This window comes from Halichoerus grypus, chromosome 6, assembly GCF_964656455.1.
Source record: "Halichoerus grypus chromosome 6, mHalGry1.hap1.1, whole genome shotgun sequence".
Taxonomy (NCBI): domain Eukaryota; kingdom Metazoa; phylum Chordata; class Mammalia; order Carnivora; family Phocidae; genus Halichoerus; species Halichoerus grypus.
In genome coordinates, this window is record NC_135717.1 from 21,893,624 (window position 1) to 21,913,298 (window position 19,675).

Below are 19,675 nucleotides of genomic sequence, written 5' to 3' on the forward strand. Positions count from 1 at the left end.
GTCGTGAGTTCAAGCCCCACTTGGGCTCCACGCTGGATATGGAGCCTACTTAAAAAAAAAAAAAAAGAAAAGAAGAAGAAAAAAATTATTTTAATGACTGGATAAGTTATCTCAAAGTAGATCATTTGGGGGGGTTTGATTATAGTTTACATAATGCAACTTCTTAATTTCTCTATTGCGTAAATGTCTTTGTAATGAATGAAAAGAATTTTGAATTGATAGAATAAGTTTTTTATTTTTATTTTTCCAGGAATCCACTTAAATAACAATCTAAACCACTTGAAATTTGGCTTGGATCATCATCGACTGTCTTCTACACAAACTGCAGCAAAGCAAGGGAAAACAGACTTGCCCCCAGCAAGAGCGGGAAACGACAAGATTGTTCTATTAGTGTGTAACCGAGCCTGCACTGGGCAGCAAGGGAAAAGGTAAAAACTGGCTTACTAATAAGTGCTGAAACTTTAAAAGTCCAATATTTTCAAACATTTTAAAAAGTGGGGATGAAAAACCCTTACTTTTATTAATTTTTGATCCTGATATTTAGAAAGAATATGTGTATAAGTTGACCTGATTTTGAGGGGTTGGGAGGAGGAGAATATAAAATTAGGATGATAGAATCTGAATTAGAAAGACTCTTCAAGCTCGTCTAGTTGTTAAAGGCTCGGTTCATGTGTTTATTTTTAGCTCAGGTTCCTCATGGGGCCTATAGGCCTATATCCAGCTACTTTCTTAACAGCCTTTTTTTTTTTTTAATTCTTAACATATCTACTTGAATGGTACATGCACCTCAGCCTTATGTTCCAAACTGAACTGATTCTCTTTCTCTGTAAATCTGGCTCTCCAGTATTTCCTGTCTCAGCAAATGGCAGTACTGTTCATTCAGCTACTTAAGTCAGAAATTCGGGAGTTGCAAATCTCTCTCAAATCTGTTTCCTGCTAAGAATATATGGGAGTTTTAGACTATCTTTTAAAGCTGTTCTATCACAGTAGTAATGTAACCTGAGTAATAATGAAATATGGATATGTTTCAGGGACAAAGGACTCTGTTTCTACTGTTTGTCAGGGTAGCATTTTATTAGTCTTTTAAAATGTTGCTTAGAAATAACTTCCTTATTTAATGATGGTTAAATAACTTAAGTATGAAATGTGTTGATTTGTATATTTATGATACTTGTTAACAAATACTTTAGTGTTTACAGTGTGTTGGGCACTGTTCTAACACTGGGGATAGAGCAGTGAACAAGACAGACTGTGTTCTTGTGGAGCTTACATCCCAGTGAGGACAGACTGACTATAAACAAGTAAACACATGTCACTTCAGACAGTCCTCACCATTTTGAAGATATTAAAGCAGGCCTGGATGATGGAGTGTGCTGGTGTGGGGGTAGCCAGACCATGCTAGAGATGGGGACAGGGAGGTCCACCTGAGGAAGCAGCATGGAGCTGAGGAGACGGTGTGAGTGATGTGAGCCTCTGGGGAGAAGGCTGCATGGGGAGAGAACATGAGTACAAAGACCCTGAGACTAAGGAGAACTTGGCATGCTTATTTAAGGGGTGGAAAGAAAGGCAGCTCAGTGTGTTGATAAAAAATAAAGAACTTGTGGAGTCCCTTTTGTAATGATGCTCTTCTCTTACAAGGGAAGACATGACCATGTGAAAAATAGGAGTGGCTGATTTACATGTGCTTGTCATTTCTTTCACATCACAGTGCTGTTTGTGGAGTACTGCTGTGTGTAGACTGAGGCTGTTAGGAACCGCTTTCTTGATCCGAGTGCCTCTGCTTCAGCCTGAGTCAGGGATTATCTCTTGGCTCCTTTGTTCATTCATTAAGCATGTACGGATTTCTGGGCATTGACTGGGTGTAGGGTACTGTGATAAATCATAGTTCCTGCTGTCAGTTAACTCAGTCTACTGGTGGAGGCAGGAAGATGGACAGTATTTGCAGCACGGTGGAGTGAATGCCGTGGCCCAGATAGCACAGGGAACAAATCAACAGGGTGCTTCCTGGAGAAGAATCCCTCTGCTGGGTCTTGATGTGAGTGAGTAGGAGGTGGCCTAGAGGAAGGGTGGGAGGGGTGTACTGAGCGGCGGAAGTTGACCGCACAGAGAGTGAGTAGGACATGTGTAGGGCAAAAGAATAGGTCTGAGTGGCTGGGCTTGCATGAGAGCGTGGCTGGGCCAGGGGTCCTCGGCCCTGGCTGCATATCAGAACCACCTGGGGGTTCCTCAGCAAATCTGTGCGTGGGCCATGTACCAGAGTGATTACAGCAGAATCTCGGGGGCTGCACTTGGGCATCACTGTGTTTTAAAGCTCCCTTGGTGATCTCAGTGTATAGCCAAAGCTGAGAACCGGGGTACGGTACTCCTAGGAGCCCAGCACGGGCAGGGGCCACATGGCTTCTGCTGCAGGCTGGGAGCTGACTTTCTGTGTCACTTGCTTGCCAGTGCCTTCCTTGTCAGACGGCCAGGCTGTGGCCCCCTGCCTGCCAGACCTTCTAGCCTTGTCTGTTCCTCCAGCACGCAGCCCCTTACATGGGGACCCATGCTGTTAGCCAGACCGTGTCCACTCCCGTCGTCTTTCCTCACCATATTCATTGATCCTGTCCTCTTGCTACCTAGTATCGTCTAGAAGCCATTTTGACACATGAACTGTTAAATTTTGTTTAGAAATCTAAGCTTCTCTGCTGACTTTTTCATCTACTTATGGGAGTAACTATTAAATTTCCTGTTTGTTTTATTTTGAGAACTGTCCTAAAGCCAATCATATAGTCGTTCCATTTTAAGAGACCATGAATAAAGAATTACAATATTAAAGGGATTGCAGTACTTTTAAGGGGATTGCAGTACTTTTAAGGTGATTGCAATATTTATGTGTGTTAGATTTGGACTGCCTTTTGTGCTGCACTTAGAGAAGACAATAGCGTGGGACCTTCTGCAGAAGGAAATCTTGGAGAAGATGAAGTATTTCTTGAGGCCCACAGTTTGCATCCAGGTGAGTAAGCATATCGACACTCCAGCATAGCATGCATGTGTACCCAAGTGAAGAAACAGTCACTGTGGTGAAATTTGAATTTCGGACCTCTGCACTCAGGGAAGACCAGGCGCTGAGCTGGGATGTTGAGGAGCTCTGGTGGACGGCTGTTTGGTAAAATCAGCTATGTTCAGATTTTTAAGACTAAGGATTTACCCCTCATTTTCTGGCCACTGCAAGAATTCCCTTGAACTGCTAGGTATTTCTTTATAATATATATTTATCTAATAAAGATTAGCACACGATCAGCTTTGAGAGATTGTAGAACAGGTATCTGTATATTTTCAAAATTAGGATTACTATATGAAGGTATCCATGGAGGACTTACATTAAATTAAGGTTCAGCCTAAAGCAGCATATTACTTGTCTTGCACAACATGTTTGATATGTAAATTGCATTTAGGTAAATCATCTTTAAAGTGTGTAAGAGTGGCTTAACAACCTAAAAGAATATCAGAGAGAAGCATTTTGCAAAAGCGTTTGCTGTCCCTCTCATCTGTTTTGGAAATGCCACTGTGACGCACATGCCCTTGGAGAGAAATTCAGCCACATTTTCCATTTCTGTTTGGTGCAGGTGTGTCCATTCAGTTTGCGTGTTGTCAGTGTTGTGGGGATAACATACTTGCTGCCCCAGGAGGAGCAGCCGCTGTGCCACCCAACGGTAGAAAGGTAAAATTCGATCAATCAGTCACCTTCTAGAATTTTATTTATCTTCCTCTGTGATTTCTAGTGATGTCTGGTATAATTTCTACGTAAGTGTGGTAGGCTCATTAGGCTCGTTTAGAAATTAAGTATACTTATTTTACTTTTCATTCACATTTGAGTATGATATATATGATCTTTTTTGAAATCAGGAAAGCAAATTAATGTATGTCCCAGGACTACAGATAAATTACACTTTAATATTCAATCAGGATGGAAGTTTTCCAAAGTAGAATTCTCAACATGCCACTTTCCTCCTGGAAATCTTAAATGGAAACCTGTAGCCTAAAAGATAAAGCCCAACTTCCATGGTGTACGAAGCTCTACACAGTTTGAACCCTGCTTACTTCCTGCTTGTCAGGCCCCGCTCTTCTCCTCCTCCCATCTTAGACCTTCAGTAGTATCAGAGCACAAGGATTGTTGGAACGTGTGGCACCGCTTCGTGTGTGCCTTTGCATGTGTGGTGTCCTCTGTTGATCATTCCGTTCCTTCAAGCCTTCTTTCTGTCCCGCCTCTCCCTCAGTAGACTTAGTCACTTCACTCTACTACCTCTGTGCTTGGTTTATGGAGAAGAAGGAGAGATGTAGGAGCAGACTTTGTTTCCAGAGGAACTATTATCCGGTCTCTATTTAGGTTGGTGAGAAATGAGACAAAAAGTTGGAAAGGTCATAAAAAAAAAAAAAGAATATCTAAAAGTGATTGTGGACAGCCTTATAACATGAGACTGATTGCTTCCAATCTCTTTATTTCTATACTGGATGTTTTAATTTAAGGATTTTTCAGTCCAATTGTAACCTAGTTATTCTAGATACGAGGTCATAATGGTCTCAATAGAAACTTTTTCTGATGAGGAACAGTGATGAAGATTTTCAGTAATCATATTATGATACCGAATTTCAAATAGGACATAAGTAAAATCATTTCTTTAGAACATAATATGTGACTTCGTCTCCATGCTCTAGGGCGTTAAAATCTTGTGGACCAGGTGGCACTGCTCATGTGAAGTTAGTGGTAGAATGGGACAAGGAAACAAAAGATTTGTGAGTATTTTTTTTACTTAGTGCTTATAGAATCATTGTTTTAATGATCATTTTAATAGCATCCCTTTGCTCTTTCAGATTAGCTGAAACAAATCTCTCTTTAAGTATCCAAGTGGGTTGCTAATCCTTTATTTAACCAGTTATTTCTTTCCTGTACATTCTTTTGTCTGGATCTCAAAAACCTCAGAATGTTTGCTGCTGATCAGACAGAACTATTTATTCATTACTGTACAGGGCCAATTACTTTTTTTTTTATTTTTAGAGAGAGCATGCTCAAGCGGGGGGGGGAGGGGAGGAGAGGGCAAGAGAGAGAATCTCAATCCATGCTGGGTGAGGAGCCCGACTCAGGGCTTAATCTCACAACCCTGAGATCATGACCTGAGCTGAAGTCAAGAGTGGGATGCTTAACCAACTGAGCCACCCAGGTCCCCTTTGATTTTTATTACAGGCCCATTAATTCTAGTAAATTATGCCAAATGCATGGCCTTAGATACAAGGGACAAGAATATATGAATTAATAGTTCATGGCCAATCCCATGAAAACCAACTCCCAAGTTATTTCTTGAAAATAACTTTATAGATACAGAACTTTTCAAGAATATTTTGAAACATAGAAAAGTTGGATGACCAGTTGGATAACCTGTTTGCTTTCATTACACACTGGTTCTTTTTGGTTATAAATTTATAGTCACATTGTGAAGCTGCAATTTTGGGGTCAGTTTTGTAAGACATTCTCTGATAAATACCCACCCCTTCCCCCATTGCAGCTTGTTTGTAAATACTGAAGATGAATATATTCCTGATGCAGAAAGCGTCCGTCTGCAGAGGGAGCGTCATCATCAGCCTCAGACTTGCACTTTATCCCAGTGTTTCCAGCTCTACACCAAAGAGGAGCGGGTAAGAGCCTGGCAGCACTTCTTAGGTGGTGAGGGGGGCAGGGAGGGGGGCGGGGCAGGATGACACCAGAGAAGCAAATGATGCTCCAGAAAAGTCCCCAGACATTCTGCACTCATGTAAGTTCTGCTGCACACATAATGGGCATCTAAGTGCTATCCATTTTAGGACTTTAACAAAAAGTAGTTTAGATTACCAGAAAATTTTGACTGATTGAAATGCTCTAGAAGTGAAACTTTGTAGTTAATATTTTCCCCTTTTAACAATAATACACTTTTTTGTTTCGATTTAGAGATTTTATTTATTTATTCTTAAGACTTTATTTGAGAGAAAGAGAGATCGTGCGTGAGAGATCGAGCACAAGTGGGTGGGAGGCAGAGGGAGAGGGAGAAGCAGACTCCGCTGAGCAGGGAGCCCGACGTGAGGCTCGATCCCAAGACCCTGGGATCATGACCTGAGCTTGAAGGCAGACACCTAACCAACTGAGGCACCCAGGCGCCCCTCAATTTAGAGATTTTAAATCATTTGCCCTAGTAACCAGAATAGTGATTCTTAATTTTTTGGTACTAAGAACATAGGTGCCAGAACCTATTTAAATTTAAACTAAATTAATGAAAACGAAATAAAATTTCAGTTCCTTAGCTGCATTAGTCACATTTGGAGTTCTCAGTGCGGGTATACATGGAAAGTTCTATCAGACAGCATGCTTCAGACCAGTCAACACAGTGCTTGGCAGATAGAGGGGACTCAGTAAATATTTGAATGGAAGAATGGACAGATATATGGATAAGTAAGTCTCTGCGGATGGGGCCAAGGCCTGTGTGGTTTTTAAAACTCTCCAGGTTTTTATGCACCTTGAAGAGCCTTGACTAGAGTACTTGGCATTCATCTAATCTTGAGTTGATGTTAGGATCATAATTTTGACTGCTAATAGTTACTGCTCACTCTTGTATATAGTGAAACAAGTCTTAATTTTCTTCCACTTGTCTGTCCTTTAAATATTTGAAAATACTTTTAATATTCTCACAGAATCTTTTTCTCCCAAGCTGTTCATAGCTCATTCCTTTAATAATAGTTTTTTATATGACCTGTTTTTTTTTTCCCCCCCAGTTTGGGGCCTAATTATAAAATAGTTGGCTTTTTTTTTTTAATTTTTAAAATTGTTTTAGATTTTATTTATTTATTTGAGAGAGAGAGAACACAAGTAGAGAGGAGAAGGAGAAGCAGACGCCCTGCTGAGCAGGGAGCCCGATGTGGGGCTCGATGCCAGGACCCCGGGATCGTGACCTGAGCTGAAGGCAGATGCCTAACTGACTGAGCCACCCAGGTGCCCCAGTTAGTTGGCTTTAAAATGGGTTGATGGCAGACTCTGGAACTTTGTCCTGTTTGGGCTTGCTTTTTTTTTTTTTTTTTTTTAATTTGGGAGATGTTTGAGAATGGCACAAAGCTTAAAACTGAGCAGATCTACTATATGACAACATTGGTATTCCACAAAACATCTCACTGGTCTAGAAGGATGAGTTCAAGCTGGCAAGATACATTTTAGTAGGCATTCATTCAATAAATGTTTACTGAGTACATACTGTGTGCTAGGTGCTGCGCGTGGTACTGGGGATGTAACGGATCAAGCCAAGTGGTGGTTCTGCCTCTGGGCTATTTATAGTCTAGTGGGGATAAATAAGTAAATCAAGGAAGCAACTTGATGTGGTTGAGAAACAGGAATGAGGCCAGTGTAGCTGGAATGCAGGGGTGAAGAAGAGAGTTGTGAGGGTCTGTCCTGGTCATAAAATAACTGTAGCGTCTATAAGCAGTGCCTGGCACAGAGAAGGCATTTGGTAGGTACCTACTAGAATGAATGAATAAGTGAGTATTACTTGGGCAGTTCAGTCACTGGGTCCAAAAATAACAGTACAGGTACAGAGGAGGAGATAGGATTTAGCAGCAGACCCTGAGACGGTAACTTTGGGTTTAGTTGTCTGCAAGCTCAGTATTGATCCACAATGTCATGTGTCAGCCACCGTCAGCTGCCTTAAGGATACTTTAAAACAGTGTCCAGAATTCAGATGGTGATAGCACTGCCCTTTTCATTACCTTAAATGTTCACGGTTAAAAGAGACTGACAAACCGTGGCATGAGAGAGTGGCTAGGGGATGGTACATCTGGAAACCATGATGTGCTGAATGTCTTTTGACAGAGGAGGCCTTAAGTGGGGATCTGATAGTTATTTTTAGGCACTTCAAGGACTGTCTGTGGATGAGGGATTGGACTTAATTCTATCTAAAAAGCAGAACTTAAAGATTGGAAATTACAAGGGAGAATGAATTTGTCTTAATACGAGGAAGAACTCCCTGACAGACCATCTGAAAATGAAATAGCTGCCTGCTGAGATAGCTGTCCTTCATTTGCTACGCAGAGTTAGCTAGACCAGCGATGCTCCAAGTATGGTCTGCAGGTCCAGGAGCTCTTCATAGCAGTTTACAATAAGTACAGAAATCAGAGACATTTTAGAAAATGTCATAGCTATTAGACATTGTCAGGACAGTCTTACTGTATCTTATACAAGTATCTGTGTTGGAAATTAAAAAAACAAATAAACAGCTTGCCCTTTTACCACAAGCCCTGGGCTGGATGGCCACATATGGAGACTATTAATATGTCAGCAGAGGTGCAGACTTACCGGATGACAGTGTAGGTCCCTGCCAGTCTGTGTCTGAGCCACCTCCATCTACCCAAACTTCTATTTCTCCCCATGTTTCCTACAAACATGATTGGGTCTCCCTGTCATGAAAAAAAAGAAAATCTCCTCAATTCTGTTTCCCTTTCCAGTGACCATGCCTGCCTTTCTCTTCCTCCTTTCTGCTTCATTCCCCATTGGTGGTTTCAGCTCTTGCCCTCCCTCCGTCTGACTTGCACTTCTGACAGTGCCCTCTGAAATTCTCTCGGTGGCCTCTGGTTTGCTCAGTTCTGTGGCCTTTGCCCCATCTCCAGCCGACCCCTCCAGGATCTCGCCATTCTCTCTCCTTGGTCTGTATAAAAAAGAATGCTTCTGGTTTGCCTGTTTTTCTGACTATACGTCCTCAGGCTCTTTCCCTTAAAAAGAGGCATTCCCCAAGATTCTGTTCTTGACTGCTATCTGTCCCATCTCAGTGGGCATTGTCATCCACACCATGCTTTCCTTAACCTCATCATGTTCATGGTCCCCGATCTGATGCCTCTTCTGAACTCCAGAAAGGATTTAAATCTCTCACCAGACATGCCTCATAGGCATCTCTAACTGAATATGTCCCCATCCTGAAACCCTCGCCTGCAGAGATGGCATATGTAGACTTGAAGCCTCAGATTGACGTTCAGAAAGACCTTGTTAATAGCAGGAGGTGGGGGGGCATTGTTTAGAGGGGTTCAGTGCTTGGGAGAGAGAGATCAGTTAGGAGACTCGCCAAAGTCCAGGTAAGTGCATGGGTGAGGATTGTGATTAAGGCCATCTTCGTGGGCATGGAGTAGAGGAGACAGGTGTATGATATGGCAGAGACAATTACTTTGGATAGATGTGGAACTGGAGGAAGAGGGAAGGGTTCGAAGGTTTGGGATACTCTGCTCCTCCCCGCCCCCCCCCGCCCCTGCCAGATGAGTGCTTTTGGTGGGTGGTAGTGGTGGTTGCTGAGGTAGGACTTAGAGGAGGAGGAGAAAGTATATTGATGGAAAGGCAACAGGTTGAGTTTAGGAGTTTGTGGAATTTGAGGTTCTTCTGTGACATTGAATATCCTCTGTGTAATATTTACCTGTTCAGTGATCTCTTTTTGAGAGATAATTTACTCAGCAAATCTTCGGGGGCCATCTCTGGCCAGGTGCCTCTTGTGATTGTGTTTTTCCACTGACTCCCCATCATATGTGGTTTCCAGAGAGATTCCGAATCGTACCACACCCTGACCAGGAAGTGAGTGCCATGGTCTTCTGTAGAAAGTCTTGCCTTAAGTGGTGCTTAACGGAAGTCGTTTCGTGTCCTTGTTTTCAGCTTGCTCCAGATGACGCCTGGCGCTGCCCGCACTGTAAGCAGCTGCAGCAGGGCAGCATTACGTTAAGCCTCTGGACTCTGCCTGATGTGCTTATTATACATCTAAAGAGATTTCGACAGGTAGGTAAATCCTCTGTCTTAGTGAGAAAAGCTGTGGCCATGTTTCTTACACCTCTGCTGGTGGGCTGCATGGGGATTCTTCGGGTGTCTCTGTTTGATCTAGTGTTCCTGTCCATGTTGTTACAGACACACACACATCTGCCCCAGTGGTTGGGGTCATGTTTTGTTCTTACCCAAAGCAAAATTTGAGCATCTTGTGACCCTTTAAATTCTAAACATTTTAGTTCATACTGCAGATATTTTACTTTGTTCTTGAGGACTTGCTTTAGATTTGTAAATGCTGTGTTTTAAATTTTAGTAAGTGTATTTTGGTATTTTTTAAAAAAAAAAGTAGAGCTCCTTTCTGGGGTGGGTAGAATTCTCTTTGTACCTAAAGTAATAATGGGTGTTATCCTGCTCCCAAGGAGCTGTCGTATAGTTGGGAAGATGAGTCATAAATATATACAGAGAAAAGCTGCTTTGAGCTGTATTACTCTGAGTCAGTTTTTCCGAAAAGGCTGTCTATTCCCTGAGGTTAGGGTTGTCCTGGGTGGGCCCCATTGTAGGAGAGGTAAAGAGGAAGTAAATGTTTAAGGAGCGTCTGAGGCCTGGCTTTAAGGTTTGTATCTGAAAGATTAGTAGGAGGCATTTCCCAGGTGAGGAGGGGAGCAGGGCTGTGCACTCAACAGTGGCAGAGGGAGCAATGCATGCAAAGCCCTGAGTGCGGATAGCATGTGCCAGAGACTGAAAGCAGGCCAATTTGGCTGCAGCTCCAGAGGATGGGGGAAGCTGTGAGCTGAGGTGGAAGGGGTACGCAGGGGCTGGCCAAGCAGACCCTTGTGGGCAGAGTGGGATTCTGATAAAGGGTTATAAACAGAGAAGCAACATGACCAAATTTGTGATTTGAAGAGACCATTCTGGCTGCCGTGTAGAGAATGTGAGGCTGCACGAATGAAGCTAGGGAGATCTGAAGGGACCAAGGCAGCCATCCAGGGGAGGGATGCTGATGGCTTCTATGGAGCAGTGGCAATGGAGATGAGATCGGAATAGAATCAAAAGATGTTTAGGACTTGCTGATGAAGTGGAGCTGTCTGTGGTGACATGCACAGGATCCCCAGGGCTGGGCTTTCACTCAAAGGTTTAGGGTCTGGCTTCTTTAGTAAAGAATGTCCCAACTGCATGCTTCCATTGGGATCTGCACGTAGAGAGCTGGTGAGGTTCAGAGCCCAGCCTTCTCTGGCCCCTTCCACATATGCACAGTAACTTCCTTCGCTTTCTGTTTCTGTAGAAGGCATATCCCCACCCTTACCACACCTCGGACTCAAAACTGCAGTGTCGCTTTTGACTTCTTTCTTGTCCCTCCCCTGTAGCCAGTTACCTCTTCAGTTTGGTTGTGCCTCTGCATGGCCTCCTGAGTGTGTCCCCTTCTCCCCATTCTTTTTCTTTTTTTTTTTAAAGATTTTATTTATTTATCTGAGAGAGAGAATGGGAGAGAGAGAGAGCATGAGAGGGGGGAGGGTCAGAGGGAGAAGCAGACTCCCCGCTGAGCGGGGAGCACGATGTGGGACTTGATCCCGGGACTCCAGAATCATGACCTGAGCTGAAGGCAGTTGCTTAACCAACTGAGCCACCCAGGCACCCCCCTTCTCCCCATTCTTGGCCGTCAGCATGCCACTGCAGACCTGTGAAACTTCCCAGCTGGTTGCAGTCACATTGTCTTCTCCTTGATTTCTTAGCCTAAGCTGCTCCTCCCTTTGTGTCACATCCTGTGCGCTGCTTACACAGCTCTGATGACATCCCCTCCGCCCTCAGGCCTCAGTGCTTGACTGCAGAACAAGGTCCAGATTCTTTAGTCTGACCTTCCTGACCATCCAGGGCTCATCCTGCCTTTCTCTTACGAACATTTTTCTTGTCTTAATAGATCCATGGCTCCTTGGGGTGGGCATTAGCCATGGCTGTTAATTTCTTAAAGCTCCCACAGACACAGGAAACATTTAGAAAACAGCTATTGAGCTGACGGTTGGATTTCAGAAGATTTCCCAGTGGCCTTAATGGAAAGTACAGATTACCTAAGATTATCAACTAAATGAATATATCAAGTCAGTGTTAAGCGGTAACATGCTTGTTGGAGGAGGTGGGGGCTGGTGATAGGGCGCACTGCTTATCCAGCGCTGTTCTGTGCGCGTCGTCCCTCACATACATGAGCACTCCATCGCTGTTCATGCCTCTGTGACAGAGGTATCAGGATGAACTGCCTGATAATGTCATTTTGTAAGTCTAAAACCTAAAACCCCTCTATCAGATAAGGAAATGGACTCAGAGGCTCATCACCCCTTATATGTAGGTCATTGCTTGTTCTACTTTTAGTGGTATTACAACCTGTTCCTCCAGATAGTTAAAACTGTTAGTGAGTTTCCCTATTTTGAATGTGTCTTGGGAAACATCAGGTAACTCAAACCACTCTAGCTGATAGGGTCCACATTCCACACAAAACTGATCTACCATCTACTTGCATGAAAATATCATCAGAACTTGTTTTTCTTCTTGCAACAGGAAGGAGACAGGCGTGTGAAACTTCAGAACATGGTCAAGTTCCCCTTGACTGGCCTGGACATGACACCTCATGTGGTTAAGAGAAGTCAGAGCAGCTGGAGTTTGCCATCCCATTGGTCTCCATGGAGACGGCCCTATGGACTCGGGAGGGACCCTGAGGACTACGTCTATGACCTGTATGCTGTGTGCAATCATCATGGCACCATGCAAGGGGGGCACTACACAGGTCTGCAGTGCGAGAGGCCGGGCGTCTGTGCTGACCCTTCCTTCAGACAGGTTTTACTTGTGACAGGGTTACTTTTGCTTTAGAACAGTGTGCCAACTTTGAGGGCAGTTTTCATCCTCTGGATCGCTGTCCAAGAGCAAATAAATGAAAATTCTTCCTTCTTTTCCTGAGTTGGGTCCTCCAGTAGTTGTCTGACCTGACTGGGGAGCGGTGCGTGCAGACAGCACCATCTGGGCCAACAAGGGCTCACTGTGATTACCTCCCCTGCACTCCACATTCAAGGTTTCACTCCACCTCCTTGAAATTCTAGCTTCTCCCTTATTTGGAGTGATTTTATGAACCTGCTTTATAGTGTCTTTATAGTGACCTGGAAGAGTTTTTCTCTTTGTTTTAAGGCTAAATTTATTTTTCATTTTTTAAAAGCAACTGTGTTCATTATCTGAAATTTATAGGCTAGAGAGAACATTACCATCATCCATGGGCTCATCACTCAAAAATAACCATTGGCAACATTTTTAAAAAAATTGTGATAAATATACATATCAAAATTGACCATTTGAACCATGTTTGAAGTGTGCAGTTCAGTGGCGTTAAGTACATTCACATTGTTTTGTGGCCCTCACCACCATCCCGTCTCCAGAACATTTCTTCTTCCCAAACTGAAACATTAAACAGTAATTCCCCTCTGCCCTCTTCCCCCCATCTCCTGGCCACCACCAATCTTCCTGTCTCTGTGAATCTGATTACTCCTGGAACCTTCTATCAGTGGACCCATATAGTATTTGTCCTTTTGTGTTCAGCTTAGTTCATGTAGCATAATGTCTGTAAGATTCAGCCATGTTCTAATATGTGTCAGAATTTCCTTCCTTTTTAAGGCTGAATAATAATATCCCTTGTACGTAGGTAACATTTCTTCCAGTGTTTTTCTGTAAGTTTTGGCCATTATTTTACACTGTCATGATTGTACTGGTAGGTTCTATTTAGGTGAACATTCATGGAGCACGTCCTGCGTAGCTTGCCCTGGGCTCACATCAGAGGCACATCAGAAATGAATAGGCCTCAACCTCTGTCTTCCCGGAGTGTAATCAGGTAGGGGGAAATAGGGCCAGGTGATACGTAAGATCAGTAATGTGTCATAGGTTCTGTGGTGGAAATGTGCACAGGGGGTGGAGCAGGGGGCCGTGGGAATGGTCAGAGCATGCTGGAGGCACAGGAGAAGCTGTGGGGATAGTAACCTGCTCTCTGTACCTCAGGACCAGATGGGCTGACGGGGAGAGAGACAATAAAAGTTTCAGAATCAGAAGCACAGTGAGGTGCGAGTGCTATGTACATGTCCCCGTATCCCAGTCTTCACACTTCACTGTAACAGAAGTATTTGGATGTTGGTGCTTAATTTTTATACACTGTTTTTTCATGACCACAGAACATTCTGTTGATGGAACTCCTAATTTTATATAGCCATTCCCCATTGTTGAACATGTCTACTGTCTCTGGTTTTTAACTTTGACTGTAACACTGATGAACATCTTTTAGTTTATATTCTAGTTTTGTAATTCCTCGAGATTGGTCTCAGAACTGGAATTATTGGCTTAAGGGCATGTGTGAACATCGGGGTGGCAGGCAGGTGTGGGGACTCTTCCTTGGACATTTGTGTTGGGGGGAGTCCATGGAGGGCGCTGCTGTTAATTTGGCAGTCTGTATGGGTGGGCGGCCAGGACTTGGATTTTTGCTTCCTTCACACTAAGCACATTTCACATGTGTACTTCTAGGGACTTCCTTTCTTCATGAACTCAGTGCTTCATGCAGTAAGACTCCAGGGCACCGGTGATTCATAAAGGTCAGGGGAGGTGGAGGAGGTTGGGCTCCACCAGTTAGTTTTTAAACATCTGTGAGACCCTTCCCTAGCAGTTAGCCCCGAGAGCCCCCTCCGCAGGCTCCAGAACCCCTCCACCAGCACACTCACTCAACCTGCTCTCGGAGACCACAGGAGGCGGGGATGCGGCAGGTGACTGGATACAGTAATCTTTTATTCTTGAAACCCTTTTAGCTCACATTTGTTTAGTACTTAGATGCTGCAGGCAACAATTATTTGTGAGAGGAATGATCCCAACTTGGAGTGTATCTCATAGTAGAACGGTTTGTTTCGCCTCTACCCGCCCTAGGAAGCACACTCAGGGAGAAAAACGAGATAGAGAAGTCGAAGACCCTAGAAGACAAAAGTTAATTAAACATTTAGATGTATTTTACCTTGTATTTTGGTTTAAATCAAATTTAAAATCTGAAAAGACTGAATTTTGTGTCTTGCATATTTTGTATTTATATTTTATGGGGCCAGTTGCATTTAAATGTCATGTGTCTGATTGGATGTTTGCCTTTGTGGCGTTACCAGTCATGTCTGTGTTCTTTGATCCTGAGTAATAGAATTATACACTCATGGACTCTTCAAATGGAAAGGGACTTAGGGGTGATTTCAGTCCACTGGTTAGCTGGTGTGGTAACACCTTTTCCAGCATCCCTGGTTAGTGTTCACGCAGCTTCAGCTTCGGTAAAGAATGTGTCTTCCGTTGATAATATTGTTTCTCAGGAAAATAATGCACTTTCCAACAAGAAATTGTTGAGAAAAAGAGGACAGTACTGGATTTTATCCTATCGTGTTCTTCTTTATATAGAGTGGGCTTTGGAAAATGCCTGAAAACCTGCAGGTACTTGGGAGGCCCCATAGTTTAGAGTCAGGAGCATGGGCTAGAAGCTAGACACCTCTTCCACGCTCTGTGACCTACAGCAGGTGACCTTACATGAACTTGGTGACTACGCCAGTGAACTAGAAGTGCTCGGACCTGCCTCTCGCAGCCTATTGTTACCTAGGAAGAGCTTAGGCACTTTCTGCATTATTTCCCCTTTGTGATGCCTAGGCCATACCACTGCTTTTCTCATTGATACATAAAAGTTTAGGGTTTTAGTTTAGAGAACATTTTAAATGCCTTTGTATTGTTGAATTCAAGATAACATGTTTTTAAGTCTTTATTTGGAATTTTATTTTGTACTAGTTCTAGCTATAATCACATGGTACGTGTATGGCTAACTTGTGTATGAACTCTAGATCAAACTTCCATGATGAAGAACCTGCCTTTTTTCTTTTTCAAAATTTCGTTTTTCATGAATCAGTCTTTGTAAAAATACAGAAAGAATATCACGGCAGTGTCAGATTGCTATTTAAATGCTAATTTCAGTTTGGGTGCTTATCTTGTTGTGGACCGGCAGCAGTCTATGAACCACAATTTGAGTAGCACTTGTCTAGAAAACACTTGAGAAGCTAGTGCCAGGAAGAAAAGCAAGTAGAATTACTTGGTAAATACACTGAAACCGTTAGTGATTTGCCGTGCTGCCTTAGTTGCCTTGCTGTGACTGGGAACCAGACCACCCTGAAGAGAAACAGACTGATGCTAGTGCTGGGCTGTTCTGTCACCTTGTCTTGGGCGAGTCCCACTCCAGAAGAGCAGCCACCTCGCCAGCCGGGTCATTTCTATATCGAGCCTGACCTGACACCGCTGGCCAGTTGCCGTTTTACCAGCTCCATGTGCTACCTCTCTCTCTACTTCTCTCCCCTTCTGGTCCTAGGAGCCCATAGCGGTCCATGATTTCCCTCCCCACGATCAAAGATTCTTATTCTGCTCTTCTCTTCGGGGACATGTCCAGTGTAGCCCCCCCTCGCCTCAGTCCCTTTCATTTCTTAAGGTTCCATACTCACAAATGTGGTTGTCGCCTGCGAGGGAGTCACTCTTTGGCGCCTCAGGACGCTATGTGCCCTGCCTCTGAGTGTTCAGCAAAATATTCTAGCACTCATTTATTCTTGCTCCAATAAATGGGTATTTTTAGAAAGCGTGATAAGAATGTACCCCTTTGGATCAAGTTTAATCACACCTCTTGATATATCCTTACAAGATCACATGGCTTCATGAACACTAAGTTCTTGTCTGCTTTTGTTGGTACTCGAATGGTCTTTATTTCTCTCTCAGGCTTAGAATTTGAACTGGAGAGAAACACGCATGCATTCATGAGCTCAAATGTTCTTAGTTTGCTGGGGGACTTCCACTGGGGCCTTGTTGGTGCTACCCCTGAGAAGCAGGGTGAGGTAGTTTAAGTGCAAGCTCAGGGACTAGATACACTTGATATGAACTGGGCCCTGCTTTTCACCAGCTACTTGACCTTGGGCAAACTTGTTCATTTTTTTGAGCCTCTCTAAAATGGAAATAATAATAGAACAAATGTCATAGGATTAGCTGAGAAGTTTGGCACATAATAAGTGCTAAACAGATATTAGTTGCTGCTAGTATTAGTATCATTATTTCTAGTTCTATTTTCTATCTCTAATAAACACTAAAATGTGACAACATGCTTGTATCAGGGTTTCCCAGCCTCAGCACTCTTGACAGTATGGCTGGATAATTCTTGTGGCTGGGACTGTCCTGGGCATCGTAGAATGTTTAGTAGCATCCCCAGTCACCCACTCAATGCCAGTAGCACCCTAACCCCTAGTATGACAGTCAAAAATGTCTCCATTCATGGCCAGATGTCCCTAGGGGAGCAAAATTGTCCCAGGTTGAGACCCACTGGTTTAAATAAATGGGTATATTGTGTTTTCTAAGATTAAATAGAATTTTGTCCATTTGGAATAGTTTAAAATTTCCTGAAACATTTTGCCTGAGCGTGATAGGCAATTTGGATTTTTTACCCCTTCATATGTTACTACATGCAGCTTTAAAAAGCTCTTGAGTTAATGATATGAGCCAAAGCACTGGTGTCTGTGGGCAGAGTGGAGTGGTTGGTGCCCCCCTCCCCTGGTACTGATGACAGGCTCCTCTTTGGCAGCGTACTGTAAGAACTCTGTGGACGGCCTCTGGTACTGCTTCGATGACAGTGATGTGCAGCAGCTGTCGGAAGATGAGGTCTGCACACAGATGGCGTACATCCTTTTCTACCAGAGGCGGACAGCTATTCCATCATGGTCGGCCAACAGCTCAGTGGCAGGTAAGGCCAACTTATTCTTTGGCAGGTTTTTCTAGAACAGAAGATTGTAATTAATAGTCCAGAGAACTTCTCCACAAGATCTCATGACTCTGTGGGGTTGATCAGATCAATCCTCACATTTGCATTTAATCTGGAAACCAAAATGATTGTGGGTCAAGGAAATAGGGGTGGAATGTGTGAACCAGCAGCATTCACATGGAAGCATGTAGAGCCTGTCTCAAAGTGAGCACGCCATGTCTGCTTGTGGAATTAATGAATGAATGGAAGGAAAGAAGAAAGGAAGGAAGGAAGGAAGAAAGGAAAGAAAAAAAAAAGCAGTACGGCATGTTACCCTAAAAGGGAATGAGACTTGGCTTTGCCATGTTTTGGTTGGATCCATCATCTTGGAGCACATCCCATCCAAGCCACATGTTTAATCATCTGTAATGTGGGAGTACTAATAATACCTGCCTTATGGGGTCATTGTGTACATCAGATTAGGAAAATGTACGTTAGGGCCTTTTAGAAAAGGTAAAGCACTATTAAAAATAGTTCTTTTTCCCTGTGCAGTCGGCCTGTTCCATTAGAAGGGTTGAAGGCTACAGTCTATTAGATGGGCTGGGTTTAGCTGGATGGGGTCTAGTCTGGATGCAGCCACACAGTCCCGGCAAGGCAATGCATGCTTCTTTTTTTTTTTTTTTAAAGATTTTGTTTATTTATTTGACAGAGAGAGATACACAGCGAGAGAGAGAACACAAGCAGGGGGAGTGGGAGAGGGAGAAGCAGGCTTCCCACAGAGCAGGGAGCCCGATGCGGGGCTCGATCCCAGGACTCCGGGATCATGACCTGAGCCGAAGGCAGACGCTTAACGACTGAGCCACCCAGGCGCCACCAATGCATGCTTCTTAATGCAGAGTTTAAGAGACTGTGGCTGAGGACGGGGACATGGTAACATGGGATCATGTTAGAGAGTATTAACCCTGGGTTGAAGCTTGTGAGGGGTAGGTTCGAAGCCGCTGAAAGGAGGCACAGCTGAAGCAGAGTGAGCCCCTGCTGGAATCAAGCCTCACGCAGTACACCTGCCTCTCCGTAGCCACTCACTCCTTTAAGAGAGTGGGAACTCTAGTGCTCTAGTGCTTTTCCCCAGTGCTTTCCGGAGCCTGAGATATGCTTGGAAATTACACCCTCTTGAGGTCTATTTGAGACATGTTCTCAATTTTGAGAGCAGTTTCTGTTGCTCTGGAATATATTTCAGGGCATCCCTGGAATGGACAGTACAGATTGACACATATCCTGGGTGAGTGCATATGTGTGTGTTTGTATATTAACATCGTGAAAATGACGTAACGACTCCAGAAAGCAGTGAGGCTAAGAAGATAATGGAGCATGCCACTTTTATTTGCTCTGTGTCAGAATTTTTTCTGTGTGTGCTTAGAACAGTACTCGGCAGTAGGTGCTTAATAAATATTTGTAGAATGAGTATGAACGATTCTATTGCCAGCACTTAAGACCTGCACTTTGCAGTACGAAGTGTCCATGCCTATACTTGGATTTCATTACTATCAACATGTGCGAGAGTCTGGCCTCCTTCTTCTCATCTTAAAGGGATATTCAAGCAGGCGCAGGTCTGCTTGGGGTCTGGGAATTAATACTGACATCGGCCACCTCCCAGCTCCGGCAGCAGCACTTTTGTGAGGGTGTGTGCCAAGCCGCCGGCCCGGGATTCTGGCCTGACCTCAGTGCCCGCTTTCTTTACTGCAGGCTCCACAAGTTCTTCCTTGTGTGAACACTGGGTGAGCCGGCTTCCGGGGAGCAAGCAAGCCAGCGTGACCTCTGCAGCTTCCTCCAGACGCACCTCCCTGGCCTCGTTGTCCGAGTCGGTGGAGATGGCCGGGGAGAGGAGTGAAGACGATGGTGGGTATGGGTCTTGTGACACATTTGTACAATGGTGTCTCATAGACACAGCACAGGGTCCCTCATGCTTAGGAATTAAGCCCCAACAAGACTGGGAGAAGGTAAAAGGGCTGTGTAGCTGTGGGTTACAATCCTAAGTGCCATTTTCTATAAACCGGATCATTCGCTTTTCCTCTGTGACCTCTAGGATGACTTTC

At 43.9% G+C, this 19,675-nt stretch overlaps 1 protein-coding gene across 4 annotated transcripts in view; it reads left to right on the top strand.

Moving 5' to 3' along the window:
• USP31 (ubiquitin specific peptidase 31) overlaps positions 1-19,675 on the top strand; it is a 215,662-nt gene that overhangs the window by 40,490 nt on the left and 155,497 nt on the right. For all 4 annotated transcript variants that reach the window (XR_013448820.1, XR_013448821.1, XR_013448822.1 and 1 more), the window contains exons 7-15: positions 251-428; positions 2,881-2,992; positions 3,606-3,700; positions 4,696-4,773; positions 5,541-5,670; positions 9,680-9,799; positions 12,332-12,557; positions 17,427-17,585; positions 19,326-19,478. Coding sequence is in view for 1 of the 4 variants with exons in the window: in XM_036105242.2 (XP_035961135.2) it covers positions 251-428; positions 2,881-2,992; positions 3,606-3,700; positions 4,696-4,773; positions 5,541-5,670; positions 9,680-9,799; positions 12,332-12,557; positions 17,427-17,585; positions 19,326-19,478 (1,251 nt within the window). In the remaining 3 variants the exon portion in view is untranslated. The remainder of the gene's footprint in view (positions 1-250; positions 429-2,880; positions 2,993-3,605; positions 3,701-4,695; positions 4,774-5,540; positions 5,671-9,679; positions 9,800-12,331; positions 12,558-17,426; positions 17,586-19,325; positions 19,479-19,675) is intronic.